This window comes from Xiphophorus maculatus, chromosome 2, assembly GCF_002775205.1.
Source record: "Xiphophorus maculatus strain JP 163 A chromosome 2, X_maculatus-5.0-male, whole genome shotgun sequence".
NCBI classification, from domain to species: domain Eukaryota; kingdom Metazoa; phylum Chordata; class Actinopteri; order Cyprinodontiformes; family Poeciliidae; genus Xiphophorus; species Xiphophorus maculatus.
In genome coordinates, this window is record NC_036444.1 from 30,120,454 (window position 1) to 30,140,397 (window position 19,944).

At 38.9% G+C, this 19,944-nt stretch overlaps 2 protein-coding genes across 7 annotated transcripts; both read left to right on the top strand.

Moving 5' to 3' along the window:
- Positions 1 to 755: 755 nt before the first annotated feature.
- LOC102216800 (synaptotagmin-1-like) lies at positions 756 to 12,757 on the top strand. 5 transcript variants are annotated; one of them, XM_023343226.1, is made up of 11 exons: positions 756 to 847; positions 2,498 to 2,563; positions 2,725 to 2,806; positions 3,856 to 4,065; positions 5,061 to 5,224; positions 6,626 to 6,721; positions 6,868 to 7,035; positions 10,269 to 10,436; positions 10,711 to 10,828; positions 11,179 to 11,312; positions 12,003 to 12,757. In XM_023343226.1, the coding sequence occupies exons 4-11, from the start codon at positions 3,867 to 3,869 to the stop codon at positions 12,264 to 12,266; spliced, it is 1,311 nt and encodes a 436-aa protein (XP_023198994.1). In that variant the 5' UTR covers positions 756 to 847; positions 2,498 to 2,563; positions 2,725 to 2,806; positions 3,856 to 3,866; the 3' UTR covers positions 12,267 to 12,757. The 5 variants fall into 5 exon arrangements, with proteins under 5 accessions (XP_023198994.1, XP_023198977.1, XP_023198999.1 ...); XM_023343209.1 differs by lacking the exon at positions 2,725 to 2,806; XM_023343231.1 differs by lacking the exon at positions 756 to 847 and having other exon boundaries at positions 2,472 to 2,563; positions 2,713 to 2,806.
- A 1,719-nt stretch (positions 12,758 to 14,476) lies between these two features.
- On the top strand, positions 14,477 to 19,393 carry LOC102217058 (dual specificity protein phosphatase MPK-4-like). 2 transcript variants are annotated; one of them, XM_005813695.2, is made up of 3 exons: positions 14,477 to 14,913; positions 16,499 to 16,683; positions 17,992 to 19,393. In XM_005813695.2, exons 1-3 carry the CDS (start codon positions 14,826 to 14,828, stop codon positions 18,874 to 18,876), a joined length of 1,158 nt encoding a protein of 385 aa, XP_005813752.1. In that variant the 5' UTR covers positions 14,477 to 14,825; the 3' UTR covers positions 18,877 to 19,393. The 2 variants fall into 2 exon arrangements, with proteins under 2 accessions (XP_005813752.1, XP_023204059.1); XM_023348291.1 differs by lacking the exon at positions 16,499 to 16,683.
- The last annotated feature ends 551 nt before the right edge of the window (positions 19,394 to 19,944 follow it).

Genomic DNA, 19,944 nt, shown 5'->3' on the forward strand with positions numbered 1-19,944 from the left:
TAACTATTTATGTGGTGGTGTCTTCATTCAGGTCTGTAAAAGTTTGAAATTTACAGGATCCACTTTCTTCCAGCAGCATCTCAACAGATTGCACTATACAGGAAAAGGTTGTTTTTGTTCCTCCTGCTCGCATCATGATATATGGATGTTTTCTGATCCAGGGTAACTACGGTGTGTAGCGTTGGTCCCCAACTATTGATCTTGAAACATGGCTCTTTTAGCACTGACACAGAGAAAGAACAGTTTGTATTTTATTAGCAGATGCTAAATGATTTTAATAAAAATATTTTATTAGAAGATGATAAAAGATCTTTTCTTTCATTCATATATTTGAATGAATTTGGGTTGAATTAGCTGAAATCGTTTTGTTTTTTTTGTTTGTTTCTTTGAGAGCTTTCTTTGCTAAAGGGAGTAGAGGTTGAATGTGCAGTATTGTGTTGACTACCTCTAAAAATTCCTGGTTCCGGAGCAGACTGAAATCTCATTATGCAAAAATGAATTTGTGCAAAAAAATGTAGTAAACATGTTTCGCATAGCCACTAAAAAGATTAATTCTTACAACTAGGAACTTGTAAAAACCTGCGTAGCCCCAATATAGAGTAACTGAGTTTAGCTGTTTGTTTTGTCAGTTAGCTGTAGCTGTTCTGGTGCCCTCATTAAATAAGAAGAAACTCCACCTGTGTTTGAACACTGACGGTGCAGGGTCAGGGTGTGGTGGCTGCTGTTGGCTGAAGTAAACACTCACCCAGCTGAAGAAGAAGTACCTCAGCAGAGCATTGATACTTTTAACAGTCTGAATTCATAAAGTAATCCAACAAAATCCCACCATTTGGAGCGACTGCCTCAGGTATTGTGCTGGTTTTATGTTTTGAGTAATGATACTGTTGGTGCTCCAGTTCAGACATTTCATTTTACTCTCCCTATTCTGCTGGCTTTTTTTCTTGCTTGTCTTTCTTTTTTTAAAGTGTAAGTGCAGACATGTTTCTAGTTAAAAAGACATTGAGGATAATGTTGCATTAACAAAGTAATCAGTCAATTTAAACATAGCAGTCCCTGAAATCTCTAATATTAGTTATTTTGCAATTCTACAAAACCCCCCAAAATTTCATCAGCTACACTTGTTTTCATATTCAACTAAAATCATTTAGTTTGACCTAAATGGCATAGTTTACCATTATAATCTCTAGGTAATCCAAATATTGATTATTCTTTATGTTTAGAATAGAATACAGCATAATTTATTGTACCATAGTAAGACAATTCAATTGGACAGATAGATGAGCAAAAGCATACTTTCTGATTTCAATGGAATTAAAATAAACATTTAAAATAAGCTAAATGCAACTTTATTAGGGAGATCATAAACTGACTTTAAAATGCTTTATCCTCCTCACTCACAGCCTTTAATTTTAGACTACCAAGTCAACAACAGTCCACCATGTCACAGGTTCAAAATATAACACCAGTTAAAAGTTTACTTTTTACTTGCTTCATTTCTGAGTAACAGGTACACAATCTTTATCACCTCAGAGCTGGGAAACACTGTTGACTTTCCATGCATGGTTTGTAGGGCTGTGGCTACTGAACACAGAACCAACAGGAACATTTGAAATGACGGATGAGTGAAACCTCAGCACAAACCCGGCTTTTTGTCCAGAGTTCAGTGGGTTGAATGGATTTTTAGTTTCATGACAGATCATGCCTGAAATAAAACAAGTTAAATCGATGTGGAATAAATAAAGAACAGAAATGATTTTAAACAACATTTCACACACCAGTAAGAAAAATATGGAGCTGCATATTTATTTTGATTAGCTGACAGTGATGGTATTTTGGCAGCTAGTGTTTACTTACAGATTATTTTTAAGCAAGCCACACTCTCTCGAAACAGGAAAACGGGAAATGAGCTTGTAGTTTAGTTTACTATTTGAGCTTTTTAAATTTTTAACTAGTTGCTCCTCATGTTTAAAAAATGGCTTGTTGGTATAGTTACGCTTCACAGCAAATGACCAACAGTAAAAACAAAAAAACAGTCGGAGAGAGACCTGACTGGTAACCCTAAAGAAATAACCTGCACATTTTTTGTTTCTTTTTACATTAAACCACTGAATTATTCAATATCATAGCAAAAATATCTGAAGGACCTCAGAGTGGATGCTTAGTGAAGGCTTTGTGAGAGATCTAGTCACTGTGCTTAATCAAAGTGAGAAAGTATGGTGTGTCAAACAGAGTTTTGTCATTTAATTTTTAGGTTTATGAGCATAATTGACCTTTTTAAAAGCCAGAGTTTCTTTAGCAGCTAAGAATTGCACAAAGAAAACTTCTTTACTGGGATGTTTTGTAATGTATTCTCCTGATTACACTTAACGCATGACTGGGTGTAAATGCAGGAAGGAGACATTTCCTCCCTTTGATTAAAATGCTTAGACTCCTACCGTTCAGCCATTAAATGTCCCTTCCTTCCTCTTCACTCTGACACAACTTTTCTTTTACTCAGGGTTAGAGACCTCAGAAGCAGTCGTCAGGAAAAATGAAGATGTGGACTTATTTATGAAACTCAGAAGTGAGTATGACATTGAAATTACTCCCTTGAGTTTTTATGCATTTTTTTTTATTGAAAAAAGTTTGTAAAAAAGAATTTTGTAGGTTGTGTTTGTTTAATTTAGAAAATTCTACTTGTTATGTTACTTATGTTTTGTTCTCCCTTGTGAGACATCATTCTAGGACACTGTCAAGAACTGGAGAGAGGAATAAAAATTGTTTTGTAAAACCACCAACAGACGCACCTGTTAACCGGGAGCAGAAGGTTTGAATGTTCCTCTGGTTTTTTTTACAAAAAATAATGGCTAATTAAGATTGTAAATTATAATCTGTAACATGTTAAACATCATCATATTTCATTTTTTTCAAAGAATCACGTTGTACGTATTACTTTAATATAGTACATAATTTACTATTTAAAAAAGATAACTAGAATTTTAAAAAATGGCGAGCATAAAATAAAAGGTTTATGTACATCAACAGATTAAAACAGGATCTACATAATAAAAGTGAAGACTAAATAATAAATAAAAATGATTTTTATTTATTATTTTTATTATGCTCTCTCTCTCTTTTTTTTTTTTTTTTAGAAGAAACTAGTTAAGCTGTATATGTTGCACTGTTTTGCAACATATACAGCTATATTGCTATATTGCACTGTAATATGTTGTATTTTTATTTATCTTACCTGGAGGGACTACAGATGAAGCCTTTATGGCTAACTCTGGCATATGATGTGATGTGCAGCGTCCCTTAAAAAACAACAACTAGTTCAAAATCTTTTGATTAATTATATAAAGAGTTTAGTTCTATGAAAACATGTTGGACATTTATCAATGAATGGATCAGACTACAGGCTAATGGTCTGCTTGTAGTTGTTTATTTAGGGTGGAACCAGATGCATGTTAGCCTGTATGTTGCTAATCATAAGTGGTGGTTTCAGCAAAGCTTTCACTTGTACAAATGGCCATATGATTGCCACAATACTGAGAATAAATAAATAATTAATTAATAATTAATAAACAACCAGGAATCTTTTGTCATTTTTGCATACTTGAATTTAGTTGCAAACAATTGTAAAATCAGGTAAAAATGTGTGATTTCTAGTATGTCTCAGAGAGTGAAATCCTAGATTTAAAGGGACATGCTTTGTTTTCTACCACTTTTTAAACTCTTTTTAGTAGTGATGGTTAGACTGCCCTCATTTGAAGACACACATGAATGAAATTATAAATTATTAAGGAAAATAACTGCCATTATCTGTTTTTAATGTGTGAAGCAGAGTCTTGTGTTTTTCACATCTCTTGCTTTTAGACCTCTTCAGAATGCCTCCAGTCCATCACCCATCAAGATCTTCAATTCGGGGACATAGAGCATCAAAATCATGGACTCAAACGAAAGCTGGATCGTCAAAGCTAACAGTCACCAATCAACCCATCCACATGATCTCCACCATGTCTACCCACAATGCCTCAGTTCATCCAGCTCCTGGTTCCTTTGAAGACCTGCTGGACCACATTCCCTGTAAGCCACCAACCAGCACCTGATCCTTATTCTTGTGCTGTTACTTTCTCCTTTCAGGTATGATCTATACACCTGATGTACGCACAACAATAGCATATGTTAGAGTTGGATGAACTTTGAATTTGCAAACAGGTTTATTCTGTTTGCTGTGCAGATTAGATCAACCGGGACTTGACAACCTTAAGTTGGTAATGATAAGGCAACTGGACTTCTTCTTGTTGAAATGCACAGATTATGTGATCCCAAATGTGTAGGAGACAACCGAACATGTTTCTTAAACACATTTGAACACTCAACATAAAGGCTTCCTCATGCCTGAACATTGAAGTAACAGGCTTATAAACTGTTGTACGAACACCCATACTAACAGGGCCATTAAAGTCACTGACAGGGCATTAGGACACCAGAGTCATTGGTCCTATCTTCAATTCAGGTCAGTGTCTGTGTCCCAAACAATGTAGTTGCATGTCCCACTGTGTGAATTGTAAAACTGTCTGTGAGAACGACTCAGGGCTGTATAATAGGTGTTAGAAAGATGAAATCTGAGTCCACCTCTTCTGCTTGGTGTTGGCTTCTATCTGTGTCTTTTTAACATAGTTGGCTTCTTTCATTCATCTTTCAAATCGGCAGTCTTTCCATGTCCAAAACATTAATGTCTTCAAACAAGTGTCCCTTGTTCTTGAGATGAACATTCCTTACTGTGTTGGACTGAATATGCTGCTGAGCTTTTATTTGTGTATTTCAAAACAGAAGAGAAAACTCATCGGCTCAAGAAGTTGTGTTTCATGTATATCTGAAGGACAAGAGACGAGTTTAAAGACAGCAATAAGCACATTTAGGTAGATTTGTGCTGGAATCAAACTTAATGTCTCTATTAGTGCGGCTGTTTTGATTATGATTTATAAGCCTGTTAGTTCCAACCATGTTCAGAACCAAAGAAGCCTTTTCACCACAAACAACCCAACCTGACTATTTTTCCATTTTACATTCTGCAGTGCCGCGATGGGCAATCTATGCAATCTTTGGAATGGGTGGCCTCATTATTCTGCTTTGTTGCCTCTGCATCTGCATTAAATGTTGCTGCAAAAGGAAGAAGAGACAGAAAAAGGATCAGCAGATTCTTTTGAAGGGGTTAGATGGAAAAACAGCCACAGCTCTGGTAAGACGAGTTTCATGTAATACTACAGTCAATACAGTTCATGTCACAGTGACAGTCAATACAGTTCATGTCACACTTTAACATAATCACGTGCGATGAGTGACATATTGAATTTGAAGTTTAATAAGTTTGTTGCCTCTTTTGTAGTCTAAGACCATTTAAGCACCCAGCCTCTTGTTTATAAGACTCATTGAAGTTAAGTAATTAAAGTACTGATAAAATTGTGTTAATGTCCATGATAAGTTTAAGTCAACTTCTCACAAGCCATTCTCTTAACATCAAGACTTTAACTTAATTTAGTGATTAGTGGATGTCAAAGAAAACATTCTATTTGTAAAAATAAATGGCACAGTTTTTTAGTTTTATGATGTAATTTAATCAACATGCTATAGAGAGAGCACAGCTGAATGTAAGTCTGACAGAGCTGAGGGAAAAGTGAAAATCTGGAGAGAAAAGTTATCTGAGTGGAAGCAGCTGGCAGGAATCAAAAGGGGAGATTACAGTTACTGAGGAAACTAGCTGAAGGAAGTGGCTAAGCAAACAACAGGAAGCGCAGAAACCAATGAAAATAAAGCAATACAAATATCAATCACTATAACAGCTGAGCTAGCAAGAGAAGAGCTAGCTGCTTCAAAAAACACAAAATCAGGAACACACAAAACACCTGTCATACACAACACTCAACCCGACCCAAAGGACGGCTTCCAAACAAACATAACAAACTGCACAGACACTGAAAGCTTTATTTATCATCATACAAATTCTTTGATGTAAAAAAAAGATAATATTGTGAGGGTGTGCTTTATTTAAATAAAAATATGTGTTGTATGTTGAACCTTAATAACTCTTAGTTGCTTAAATTTTTTCTCAAAACATTATAATATATGAGTTATAATCTCTGGTCACTTTATCCACCATTCATCAGTCTGTCCATCTAGCACCACCTAATGGTGAAATTTAATCTCTGCTATCACAAAGCTCATCAGGACTAAACGTCATCAATCAATCAATCAATCAATCAATCAATCAATCAATCAATCAATCAATCAATCAATCAATCAATCAATCAATCAATCAATCACACCCACACACACACACACACACACACACACACACCCACGCACACACACACACACACACACACACACACACACACACACACACACACACACACACACACACACACACACACACATTCTTTCAGGTCAGAATGACCTGGAACATTACACTCACATTTCCTGACTAGAATTACACAAACAATAGAATTATTCCCCTACATAACCTCCCTCTCTCTCCTCCCATTCCACTTTCTAGTGGAACTCAAACCAACTGAGCAGAGGATTTATCATCTTCATTTCCACGCCCTTGCTAGCAGATATTCTTACTTTGCTCCTTTGACAGGTTCAACCAGACATGGAGGATGTTGACTACGGTTCAGTCAAACAATATAGAGGAAAGCTGCTCTACTCTTTGGAGTACAACGTCACTTTATCCGAGGTACTTCAGTTCATGGATGTTTACAATGAAGAGTCTGTTGAAAATATACACTCATGATTATGTAATGTCTAATCTGCTTCTAAAACTGTCTTTTACAGCCAGCTTAACAAAACATTTATTTTATTTTCTATTTTGTTGTTTCACAGCTTACGGTGGGGATCAAACAAGCTGGCAGCCTGAAGGCGATGGACTTAGGCAGGAGTTCTGATCCTTATGTCAAAGTTTACATCCTCCCTGATAAGGCCAAGATCTTTGAGACGAAAGTGTTCAAAAACACATTAAACCCCTTCTTCAACGAGCAGTTCACCTTCCAGGTAGAAGGTTCTAATTGAATGTTTGTTTGGTGTCATGGCAACAAGCCAGGGCCGTGCAGAGACCTTTGGAGGGGCAGGGGCTCAAATTCAAAAAAGGGGCAGATTGAACAAAAACTCTGTACAACAACATAACAACAATCCATATTAATCAAGAATCTAATTGGATCCTACTATATCATTGCCATCATGCGGGGAAATGCGAAGCAAATCTAGTCTATATTTTCGCCAACAGGTATAAAGTTTCTGTTTCTGCTGCTGACAGTCCTGGAGGGCTGAGCTGATCTGAGACTGTAGCTGTTAAACAGACCAGAGGAGAGAAGGTCTCTGGTTATAAAGTTATGAAATAAGCAAAATTGCTGCCATTTTACTAATTAAGCCCTAATAATATCTATTTAACCTCTACAACAACCTGGCTGCAGACTGATTTATAGATCAAAAAACTCAAAGGGGTTTTTAACTCTATATAATAGTTTGATGTTAGCACCTCCAAAACCTAGAATTATAAGACTGGAATATCAAGGCAAAGAAAACTCAGTAGCTGCTTGTAAGGGCCATTCAGGGGCCTCCAGACATTCAGGGGCCTCCAGACATTCAGGGGCCTCCAGACACTCAGGGGCCCCTAGAAATGGTTTAATTGTAACACAGCCCATAGATCTAAACCTGTAGCATCATTTATAGAGAATAACAATGTTATTACATTTTATTAATGCATTCAGCTGAGAAAAATAAATAGTACATTTAGGATTTAATTAGGAAGTTTACTTCGTAAAAGTTTAAAGAATCATCTTGATAGTTTGATTGTTGTGTTACCATGGCTACAATATGGTGTAATCTTTGTGTTTGAATTGGGTTTGTTCACAAATACATCACAGCAAATAACCAATAATCAGTGATTGATTTTAAACTCGGCCAATAAACCTGGTCTCCCTCTCACAGATTCACCTTATCTATATTTAAACATGTTAGGGATGCTGAGGTTCTTAGTAGGACGGGTTCCGGAGGGAGGGGAGTTCTGTCTAAGGCCCCATATTACCTTGGGCCGGTCCTGCATGAACAGCTGCTGCGATGCGCATCTCTGGAATCTACCTGGAATCTACCTGGAATCTACCTGGAATCCCCCGGTGGCCCCCGTCAGTCCTCCGATGCTTTGGAGATATTTTGATTCATTTCATTGTGACATGTTTGGCTTTTTGCTGCGGTTCTAATTATTGCTACAATATTTTCTCTGATGTTTATTTTGTGAACTCTAAATGCTCTGGGTCGAATCTTCCTTTAACACTTGAGGTTCTGCAATAACTTCTATTTACAGCTGCGAACCTCCAGCCCAGATCCCGTCAGCAGCAGCTTTAACCCGCCTGGTAGAAACGTTAAGGAGAAGCAGGTCGAACAGAGAGCAGGTGGTACCAGGTGGTACTGGGGCTTTGATCTGCGTTGCGACTCGCGGTACCGTGTCTTATATCAGGGTGTCTGATAAAGACAGACATTCTATAAATCTGTCAGTGGACCGACTCAAGCTGCCTGTAGTGAACCGGGCCTTTAGCAGAATGATGAAGTTAAAGTCAGAAGTTTTCTCTGCAGCTGAAGCATTTCTGTGTTTAGGGGCGAGGCGCGTTTTGTCTCACTATTGCAAGGACAATTATGAAAGTATAAATAGAAACAGTTTTTCTAACGTCAACATCAGACCTATGTTTTTATTCACAAACCAGTGTATGAAAAAATATTCTTGCCCATAATTAGATAGAGGACACAGATCTGCCCCCTCCTCCTCACCATGGACCCGGAGTCTGAACAACATGGAGGCTCTGAGAGTCATTATTAGACTGAGGGCAGCCAGACTAGTTTATTTTTTACTAAATTATTATATTTAGCTAAATATTATTGCTGAGGGGCACAAACAGGCCTTCTGACATACCAACCCATTCCATCCCAACTCGTCAATATATGACGAGTTGGAAGTGAGAATGTGTTGGACATACAGATTAAAATTTTTTTAAAAAAAGTACATTTTTTGAAAAAAAAAAAAAAACAACAACAAAAAAAAAAACAATTCAAAAAGGGCACTAGGGGCATCAAGGATAAAAAGGGCAGGGGCTCAAGCCCTCCCCGCCGCACGTGCCTGCAACAAGCTTTACGTTACAACAGAAAAAACCTGATTTTTAATAATTGATCCCAAGCAAAATCTCATGCTCCTGAGCAGAATCTGAGAGTGAAAAGTATCTCCACTGAGAGATGTGGACCAATCAGAAGAATTTGTCAATGGATCCATCAAAAACATCTGTACTTATTGATGTCAGAAAATCAGTTAGGTATAAATAATAAAGAAAGCTTCATCAAATTCACTTCGGCCTAGAGAATTTGATACAGACACATTCCCTCATCTTATTTTGATATCCTAAAGAATGAAACTCAGTTCCACTAGACTGGTCAGAAAGAAAAGCAAACTACTGTGAGAACCTTTTGACTTTGAAGAAAGACTCAATTGTTTCTCTCTTTATCTCATTCATTAAACATGAATAAATTTGGCAAATCTAAATGGACAAAAACAGGAAAAACTTAATTTTATTTTAAGCAGGTGGGGAAAAAAGGTTATGCCTTTGTAAATATCTGGATCCAACACATTTTCCTTGTTTGGAAACAACATGAACATTTCTACAAAGTACACAGGTAAAGGTAAAGGTAATTTTATTTACATAACACACTTTCAGCAACAATGCAATACAAAGTGCTTTACAGGAATTAAAAAGAAATACAAACAAAATAACAAACCAAACGAAAGAGCAAAAGAAGAGGAAGCTAATAATGTTGATCCAAAGTAAATAAACTAGATACTCTTATTCGGGGTTGGTTTTTCTGGATTCCAAGTTCAAATCCCTGTTCTGGGTTTGCTAAATACGTGTAAGTACGTAAGTATCCTCTGTGTACAAAGGAGATGAATCTGGAGAGCTGATTAGGGTAAAGGCAAGGAGACCTTCCAAAGTTAGAGCTCATGAGTAAATACATTTAACTCTGGATCTGAATCATTTGTGCCCGTATGTTATTGGCAATAAATGTCCATGGTGTAATTCAATAGGATAGTGTCCTATTGGAAAAGACAGATTTTAGGAAATTAAAAAAAATAGGGCTAAAGTGTTTAAAAGTAGTAGCTATTATATAAGGTCATGTGCACATTTCTTGAAATTTGTCAAAAAGAAACAGAAGTCTTTCCTCTTTTAATCTGATTCATATTTCTGCAGCTATCTAAGTCCACTCTTCAGAAGTCCACAGCCGTGATGAAGGTGTTCGACTTCAACCGCTTCACCAAACATGAGATCATCGGCGAACTCAGGGTGCAGCTCTGCAACATTGACCAGAATCACGTCATTGAGGAGTGGCAGGACCTGGCGAAGCCCGCCAAGTTTGAGGTTTCATTTTCTGAAACTCTTTTTCTCAAAAGAGAAAAGTAGGAAATTAAAAAAATAGGGCCGAAGAAGAGCCCTATTTTTTGTCAGCTATGTAAAACGAGTCATTAAACATAGAATCACTACACATAGTTAAACCTAGTGAAATATGTTTAGCCTTTACTCCATGCATGTTAAATATGGTTTCAGCACTCAGTTTGTGGGAAAAAACAACTGAGTGTAACTAAAACTAATGAAAACACTTTCGGTGCTTCGTTGTGACTTTTTTGTGTTGCAGGAAGAAAACTTAGGGGAGATCTGCTTCTCTCTGTGTTATGTTCCAACAAGCAGCAAGCTCACTGTGGCGATCCTGGAGGCCAAAGACCTAAAGAGCATGGACCTGGGAGGAAGCTCAGGTAAAACTAAAAATATTCACCCCATAATAATTTCCAAAAGTAAGCTCTGCTATTGTTGACAACAACCTTTTAAAACACTTTGTGGAACATGTTAGACTTTAACAAATCAATATCAAAGCTATCTTTCAGTCTGAGCAATCTGCCCGTGTTTTATACATACATGTTAAGGGTTAGTGAGTAATTCGTAGCTAATTAATCCAATTTTTGTGTAAGACAAGCTTGCTAACTTGTTTCTCTTTGAGCACCGTGTATTGCTCAGGGGCATGAACAATTTGCCAGCCACAACATGTGGAGAGATTTGCTGGTACCAGAAATTCTCTGATCTTTTTCCACTTGTTTGTTTCGTGTAGATCCATATGTGAAAGTACAGCTGACTTTGGACAAAAGGAAGTGGAAGAAAAGAACAACATCTATTAAAAAGAAAAGTCTGAACCCCTATTTCAACGAGTCCTTTACTTTTGATGTGTCACTGGATCAAATACAGGTGAGAATAATTAGATAGGTTCAGTAATTTCAAATATCATTGAAAGGTTAATTGATTCCAGTTCAATTCACCAAGTGCTGTACATGACATGGATTAATTACACATGGACTGATGTTTTCTAGTCTTTATTTTTGTTGATTATGATGACTTACTGCTTACAGTTAACTAAAACACATTTAAGCTTAGAATATTGAATCAGATCAATAAGACAACATTCTTAATGCAGAAATGTTAGGTTAATGAGAAATGTCTAATGCCTGCTTAAAGGTTATGTTTAATCTGACAAACCAGCCTCACTATAAAACATACCCTAATTTAATGAATACCACTGTATTGGAAGACAGTCAGAAACACTGAGTTTCTTTAGCCTAAGACCCACCTGTTTAGAGTTACTTTTGAAACATCATGAATGAAACATTAATCAACATTCAGATGTGTAACAATGGCACTTGACAATTGTTGACTGTGTGTTCTACAACTTTATATGTTTTTGTGTGCGTTTTTTGCTATCCGCACTATTTTTGATTAGTCCCATCTTGATTCCATAATAGTTTGAAATATTGACATTTTGAGATGCGTACAAAGCACAATCAGACATGTGAATTTGTCAATATTGCCCAAAGAGTCAATATGGAAAATAAAGGCCCCATTTATTTGCTGTTTCACTGCTGGTCTTGTTTTTGTCTTCAGAGAGTGAACCTGGTGATCTCAGTTTGGGACCACGATGCCATGAGCAGGAATGACAGCATGGGAAAACTGTTTCTGGGCTGCGATTCCACAGGAAATCAGCTGAGGCACTGGGCTGACATGTTGTCCAACCCGCGGCGACCGGTCGCTCAGTGGCACAGCCTGCTGTTGGCTGAGCAGGTCAACGCCAGCCTGGGGCTGAAAAAGAAAATCCCCGTTCCCAGCAAATTTAAAGAAAATAAGCTGCTAAAAAAACATTTTAAATAGACACAAAAGTATTTTGAAAAAAATATTTTCTGGTGTATCAGTAATGTTGATCACACTGTAGAATATGTATGTAGGACTCACATTTGGGCAACAAAATTTGATCACATTAAGAATACCTCAGCAATTTTGTAATATTGTATTTTATCCATGTAAAAATATCCCTGGTTACATTCTCATGCAAAATCTGTGCAAACCAGAGTTTGGATTTTGATTTACTCAAAGAAAATCTCCTTTAATAGTTCATCAGGCCAAATAATGTGTCTGAGTTACAAAGCATGGATTTTTGGGAAATTCACCCAGAGTTACGATTGAATTCACATTTTTAGCACTCATGTCTCCTGAATGTTTTCACATTTTATGAAGGTACAGCCACAAACTTAAATCTATTTCATTATGGTTGTATATAACAGCATGATTGTAAAGAGAAAGCAAAATGCATTGTTTTCAATTTTATATTTTTAGTTTTTATAAATAAATAAATGTAAAAAGTGTGTCACAAATGTGTATAATTTGTTGTTGAATCATCTCTCATGTCTTTAGAGTATGGCCACCATTAGTGTTTTGAAAAGAATATGGAGAAACGTCTGATGCAGATGTTTGCATAGTGCTGATGCCAAACTGTTAGCTTTATATTTGTAAACGGCAGGATATCGCTCTCTAATTGTGACTCGATGGACAAATGGAACTCAGAGGAAGCTTACTGTTGCTGATTTATGACTGAAATATTCTGTTGCTTTTCAGCAATACTTAGGGAACTTCAAGCTTGCCTTGCTTACTTGGAAAAAAACTTCCAGACCAATATCATCAACATTTCTCCCCTTTCCCTTTTCCAACTCATCCTTATTGTTTTCTATAGCCTGCATTTGTAGAATACAATTTAAATGTGTATTTTTCATAACACTGAGAAATACCTCCTATACCACTTGATATTTCTGGCTGCCGCTATAGTAAATCAGGGTATAACTCTTGATTATGATCAGATACATGAGAAGTAAACTCCAAGTTTATTCATGTATTCAATCTGTTGGCCCTCCTTTCTAAAATTGTAACTAAAATTTTTAATATTTTTGATAAATAAAGTATTAGGAATATTGTCACCTTCCTAAAATAATGGCCTAAGTCATTTTTTGCCAAAAGTTTTTTTGTTTTTTTTTACCTAACTCTTTGACAATGAAGAGGTGGTAATTTTATTATTATTCCCAGAACCAGAACCAAACGAGGAGAAGCAGCATTCAGCATCTATGCACCACAAATTTGGAACAAACTTCCGGAATTCAGTAAAACAGCTGAAACACTGACTTCTTTTAAATCTCAACTAAAAATCCACCTGTTTAGGATTGTATTTGAAATGTAACCAATTACAAATTTACTGGAACTTGACTTAATGTCATGTTTTGATTGTTGATTCTATGTCGAAATTGCACAAAAATCCGTGAGGGACGGCGAAGTCCCTGCTCAAAATTCCGTGAAAGAGGTGTACGGAGCCTTGTGCCAGAAGCCCATTGAAATGCTGTCTACATCGTTTTAAACTGTGTGATTGTGAGCATGAGTGGGAATAAAAATAGCAACAGGTATTTTGTTCCATACAGTAGGAGTGTAACAGGTAAACCTTTTATGGATGCAAACTCGACTAAAAACCCACCTGTTTAGGATTGTATTTGAAACGTAATCATTTACAAATTTATTGATGGAACCTGACTTAATGTCGTGTTTTAATTGTTGATTCTATGTTGCTTTGTGTTTCTGTGTTTGATATGATGTAAAGCACATTGAAATGCCTTGCTGCTGAAATGTGCTATACAAATAAAATTTGATTGATTGATTGATTATTGTTAGTATTATTATTACTACAATAATAATAATAATAATTGCTATTTATTATTATTATGATGATGATTATTATTATTATGATTAATACTAATAGCCAAAAGTGATTTTTATTTATTTATTTTTTGTCAAAATCACTTTGGGCAAAAACATTACTTAGGCCATTATTTCAGTAAGGTAACAATATGAGAAATATTGTTTATTGCAGAGTTGGGTTTATCTTGAATAAAACTAACTTTAAAAAATCCAAATATAAGCAACTAATAAATTAAGTCGTTTCCAAGTCGTTTATCAGGTCTTCTATATCTTCATCGTTTTGTACGTTTTTTTTTTCCTGGCGCGCAAACATAACTTACTCAACATCCCCAAGGACGCGTGAAAAGTCAAATGTTTTTTGGTCCTGTTGACTTTCCATATTCACCAACCAGCAGCAGTTAGCTGGTGCGCATTCTGCCCTCGTTCCTCAGCAGGACCGATATAACCGTTTTATTCCTCATGTCAGCCAGGGCTGCTGGTGAGCATGTCTTCGCTCATTTTAACCCGAATTTCTCAACCGCACTAGCAGACTGACATAACTCCCAGAGAGTTAGCTGTGTGTTTGGCTAGCAGCGAACCGAGCTGCTAACGGCTGAAGCGATGTTTGTGAGATGCAGCTGAAGTGCTGCTCGGCCTGGCAAAGATGACGTTCCGACCGAGCCTCGGTAATGCTCCTCTGGCTGCGGTAGGTGGAAGATGGACACCGAGGACGGGTGGACAACAGAACTGACTGCTGACGAACTTCGAAAAACGAAAGTGCTTTGCAGACACGATGGGAAAATCGGTAAGAGGACTGTTCTGTGTTTTCTGAGTCGGTTCCCAGCAGCAAGGTGACCTGTCACCGACAGATGTTGGAGCTCATAGGCTGATGCAGAGCTGCAAGTTCATCACGATTTCCTCGGCCTGAATACACACTGAACGAGTTTCTGAACGAGTCCCAGCGCATGTTTTAATATCTCCTAATATTGCCAAGCAAATGAAAACGGAATTTATTTTAAATCATCATATCAACTAATGGTCAGTGATTACTGTGATGCTGTTCAGACCTGGAGTTATTGTTCTCCTTGGACTTGTAATAAACCTGATTATCATTTTACATCTGGTCAGTGAAGAGAGGCCAGCTGCAGCTCGTTGGCAGCTCAGCTGATGTTTCTGTAAAATCCATCTTTTATTCTGCTTCTGCCCTGCACAGTGGAACAGTTGGTATGCACACTGTTCCCTTGCAGCACGAAGGTCCTGGGTTCGATTCCTGGCCCGGAGTCTTTCTGCACGGAGTTTGCATGTTCTCCCTGTGCATGCGTGGGTTCTCTCTGGGTACTCTGGCTTCCTGTCAGGTTAATTGGTCTCTCTAAATTCTCCCTAGGTGTGCGTGTATGGTTGTTCATCCTGTCTGTCTCTGTGTTGCCCTGCAACAGACTGGCGACCTGTCCAGGGTGTTCCCCGCCTCTTGCCCGGAACATTAGCTGGAGATATGCACCAGCAGCCCTCCCAACCCCACTAAGGGACAAGGGTGTTAGAAAGTGGATGGATGGATATTTTGCTTCTCCTGTTGTTTCATTGCAACACGATGCATTTTGTTTTGAGGTTTTATTAACAGCGTGTCTGGAGGGGAAAAAAGTCTGCTGACATCTTTACCTTAACATTTGGAGCCACAATACTCAATAACTGTCAGGTCTGTTATTATTCTGACTGAGAGAAAAAAAATAATAAAAAACCCCAAAAACATAGATAGAAGTGAAAATCCTTCCTGAACAAATTATTCCATTCTCAAATTGCTAAAAAATGTTTTCTCCATTAATACCTATTATTATCATCAGAACAGTTTAAAGGTTTTCATTTTATGCTTTCAAAACTCCAGTATTAAGTTGCATGTTGTCACTAACCATAGCTGGCAGACGACTGCATGTACGGTTCTGAGGATTATGATTAGCTTGCAACAAGCAGCTGTGGAAGACAGTTTGTAACGTCATTTGAAGCCTCGCTGGATGTATTTAACTCTATAATACTCTACACTGCTAAATTCTTTTAATATGTGGATCAGTCACTTTTGTGTTGCACTTATGTTTTTTGGGGATGCACCGATTGCATTTTTCTTTCCGATCACCAATAACTGATCTTTCGAAAGCCTGACTTGCCGATTCCAATTTTGGCCAATACCAATTCCTTTTTGTCTGAAAAGTTGCTAAATATAACAACTTAGTTACAACAGCGAAGTGACTATTGTGAGGAAATGAACTGTTTCTCATTGGTTTAATATTAGTCTCTTTAGTTTCTAAGCTTTCTGACTAGCACAGCATTTTCATTTTAATGAGTAAGGGTTAGGGTTAGCTTGTCCTCACTGGCTGACATGTATGTTGTGTGTATTGTAGGTTCTTGTCCTGATCTAGCCATGAGTAGGAGTGAGCACACTAATGCCAGGCATGTTCCTGTGGCCCTCACTCCCCAGCTCCCTCTCAGAGCCCATCGGCCCCTGTGCGCGTCGGTCTCCTCCGACAGCAGCGGCCGCTTCAAGGCTTTGGAGACTCAGGAGTGGAAGAACAACCTCAAAGCTCAGGTACAGACAAAAAAACAATGCTGGTTTGGTTTAAACTTGGACAAAACAAAACAAACAAAAAAATTGTAAACAGTAAAATTGTAATTCTCATTAGAATTTTACTAATATGTCAGTCTGTTTTTATATATATTTTTTTATTTTACGGGAATATCTAAAAAAATAGACTATTGTGAAAAGTTCAATATTTTTTGTCACTCATTTTAGAAAGTAAAACTAGATATAGGTTTATCACACATAGAGTGAAATATTTCAGTCCTTTATTTCTTGCGCTTAGTTGATCATCGACCTTACCAAGCTCCGCCCACAACCGACCTAGTAGCCGCAAGTCTCACAAATAAAGTCTTGCGGCGCTTTGTTTCTATGTAAACATGGCGTCTTCCACTTCGACTGATTCTCTGCAGTGTATTTCTGACTGGATTAGTGCATCATTTCTACCGGATTTTCACAATATATCAGCTACTAGAATGGACAGAGGAACTAAGAAGTTCATGTCATCTTTTTTGGATGAGATCAAGGTGTTTGAGCCACACGATGCCTCCAACATTGTGCACGTCACAGCAAAATGCTTTCGCTCGATGAGGAAAACGGCAGATCCACACACCCTCTACATCAATATAGCTGTGGACAAGATCACTGATGCCTTTTGTTCTTGCAAGGCTGGGTAAGTCGGGCATTCATCGTTTTGTAGGTTACTTTTGAAATCAGTGGGTGATTCCTGTGGTTTGTTGGCAAATGTTTGAGTGTGCCTAGGTGCTGTACTTGGTGCTAGAGTGGCTAACAGTCCAAAGCCTTTTCTGCTAAAATAAAATCTTAAGTGTATTTCAGATACAGTGCATATTGCATATTGATCTGTTTAGCTAACGTAAGACTGTGTAGCAGACAGGCTTCAAGGTGTAGAAGTTGTATCAGTACTGCCATTACGCTGTACTTAGCTAACGGGAAGCGTGTGTTTGTGAGAGGGCTACGCAGGTGGTAGCCACACTACCACATAGAATGGGCATCAGCCAATGAAAAGCGGCCCCTGTGGTAAGGTCCATGGCTCACAGATTACAGAGGAGGAACTTTGTGTAAATGGGTGGAGCTTTGTATGAGCGAGTGTTTAGGATTGCCCAATGGTTGCCACTGGAGATTCAAGGATTTCCCAAACATGCGTGAAAGAACTAAAACAAAACTCCAGGTACGTTTTTGATGAAGGAATAATATTGTAACATAATGTAATGCTCAAAAATGGCCACACAGGACCGCGGGCAGCAGAATGAAAGTTTTTGACTGGAGGTTCATGTTCGCTGTGTGTGTGTGTTCTTCCAGATGGAGCTGGCCCACAGTGCAGGAGCGGCCAGCAGCACAGGTTCCCTGGAGCGAGCCTCCATGTTCTGCGCGTTGGCATCGGCCTCTCTGTCCAGTCCCGGCCTGCCCAGCCCCCCCGTGGAGACCCTCAGCAAGAGCAAATCCTCCAGCCGCTTCTCTCTCTTCTCCCCTCCATGGAACAGCAGCTCTGAGTCTGACTCCAACCCGCCATCTCGCTCGGGCTCCAAGAAGCTGCGCAACTACAGCCGGAGAGCAGCCACGGGGCCGGCAGGGGCCCGTGCCCCCGATGTGCTCGAGCCCAAACGGAGCGGCCCTGAACACTTCCAGTACTCTGAGCCAGTCATTTCCAAAGTGACGGACTACATCTACGTGGGCAACCTGAACGCGGCGTACAATGGCCGCACCCTGTGTCGCAACAACATCGACAGCATCATCGACATGAGCAGCGCGCCCGGAGAGCCGGCCCCCTCCCTCAGCCTCATCCCCTGCACCTGCTCCCGCGGGTCCCGGCACAGCTGGTCACGCCTCAAGGTGGACCTGGGGCACATGCCGGACACGCTGGACGAGTGGCCAGCTCTAAAGCACTGCTGCTTTGAGGACATCAACGAGTGCATAAATGCATCCACGGAGAAGAGGAAGCGCGTGCTGGTCCACTGCCGGGACGGGTTCTCTCTAGCGCCCATGTGCATCATCCAGTACCTGATGGTGAAGCAGAACATGAGGCTAATTGCTGCTTATGAGCTGCTGAGAGCCAAGTACCCAGTCAACATCAAGGAGTGTCACCAGAACGTTCTAGTGAGTCTGGAGCGAGCCCTGTGGCCCGGCGGGGAGGTGGACCCTGAGTGCTTCAGACAGGCTCTGTCCCGCAAGCTGGCCTGGACATGATGGCCTCCTTCACTCCCCACTGTCTGCCTGGCTGCTCCTTCTGTTGCTTTTTTTCTTGGGTTGGTACATTTTCCACTGAAACCACCACGGGCAGCTCTACTTTCCTTCTAGATATTACTGCACTTCCTTTTAATTTTTTGTTGAAGAGAAATCATTTCCATGTGTTTCTTTATCAAATATTTAAATGGATCTGGTAATAACAACTTTGTATGCAAATGCTGAACATTTTGCTCTACACCTAGTGTTTCGCTAATTCGTTCGCATCTGGCTTGCATTCGAAGTCTATGTGGAGGGGCACCAGACCCATCAAAATCGCTCTAGCCGTTGTTTTCCATTGCCGGCTTATTTTGTCTGACGCATCAGACGCGCTTCATGCATCACACGGTTCAAATCGTGCTGTGCTAGACGCTTGAAACGTGTCACGACGGGTCATCGACGGTCGTCCACATAGACTTTGAATGTAAACCAGACACGCCTGACGCTCAAAACACGTTTGGTGTGAACGCACCATTACAGTCAATATAAAATAATTAATAAAGAAACTGAAAGTGACAAAAACAATATGTTGACTACCTTGGTCAAACATGTAAAAACAATCCTTCTTTCAGATGGGTCAGAAAGTGCAGTTAGGAATTATAAATTCAGGGTTTCCACCAAGGGTACCTTTCCAATTTGCTAAGTCTGGTGGCAGGAGTGCTAGGGCACCACTGTGTTTTTTAGTTAAAATTGTTTAAAGTTGACAGAAAATTTTAAAATATCACAAAGTCACATTGTGTTATTGGAATCCATTATTAATACCTAAACAGCAACTACAAAATCTTAAAAAGGCAAACATGAAAAAACCCTACCATAAATAAACAAACAACATGTAGCCTGTTGGCGGGTCAGTAAAGCCTGGTGGCCCGCCAGGCTGATAATACATTGAGGAAAACCCTGAAATATAACGTAAAATAAGCAACAGAGCAAGACGTTGCTCAGGGCGTAAAGCATAGAACTATGCTGAGTAGATCTGCCCTCATGGTTCAAGCACATTGTGACTTCTAGAGTCTTTTTTTAAACATCGTAATC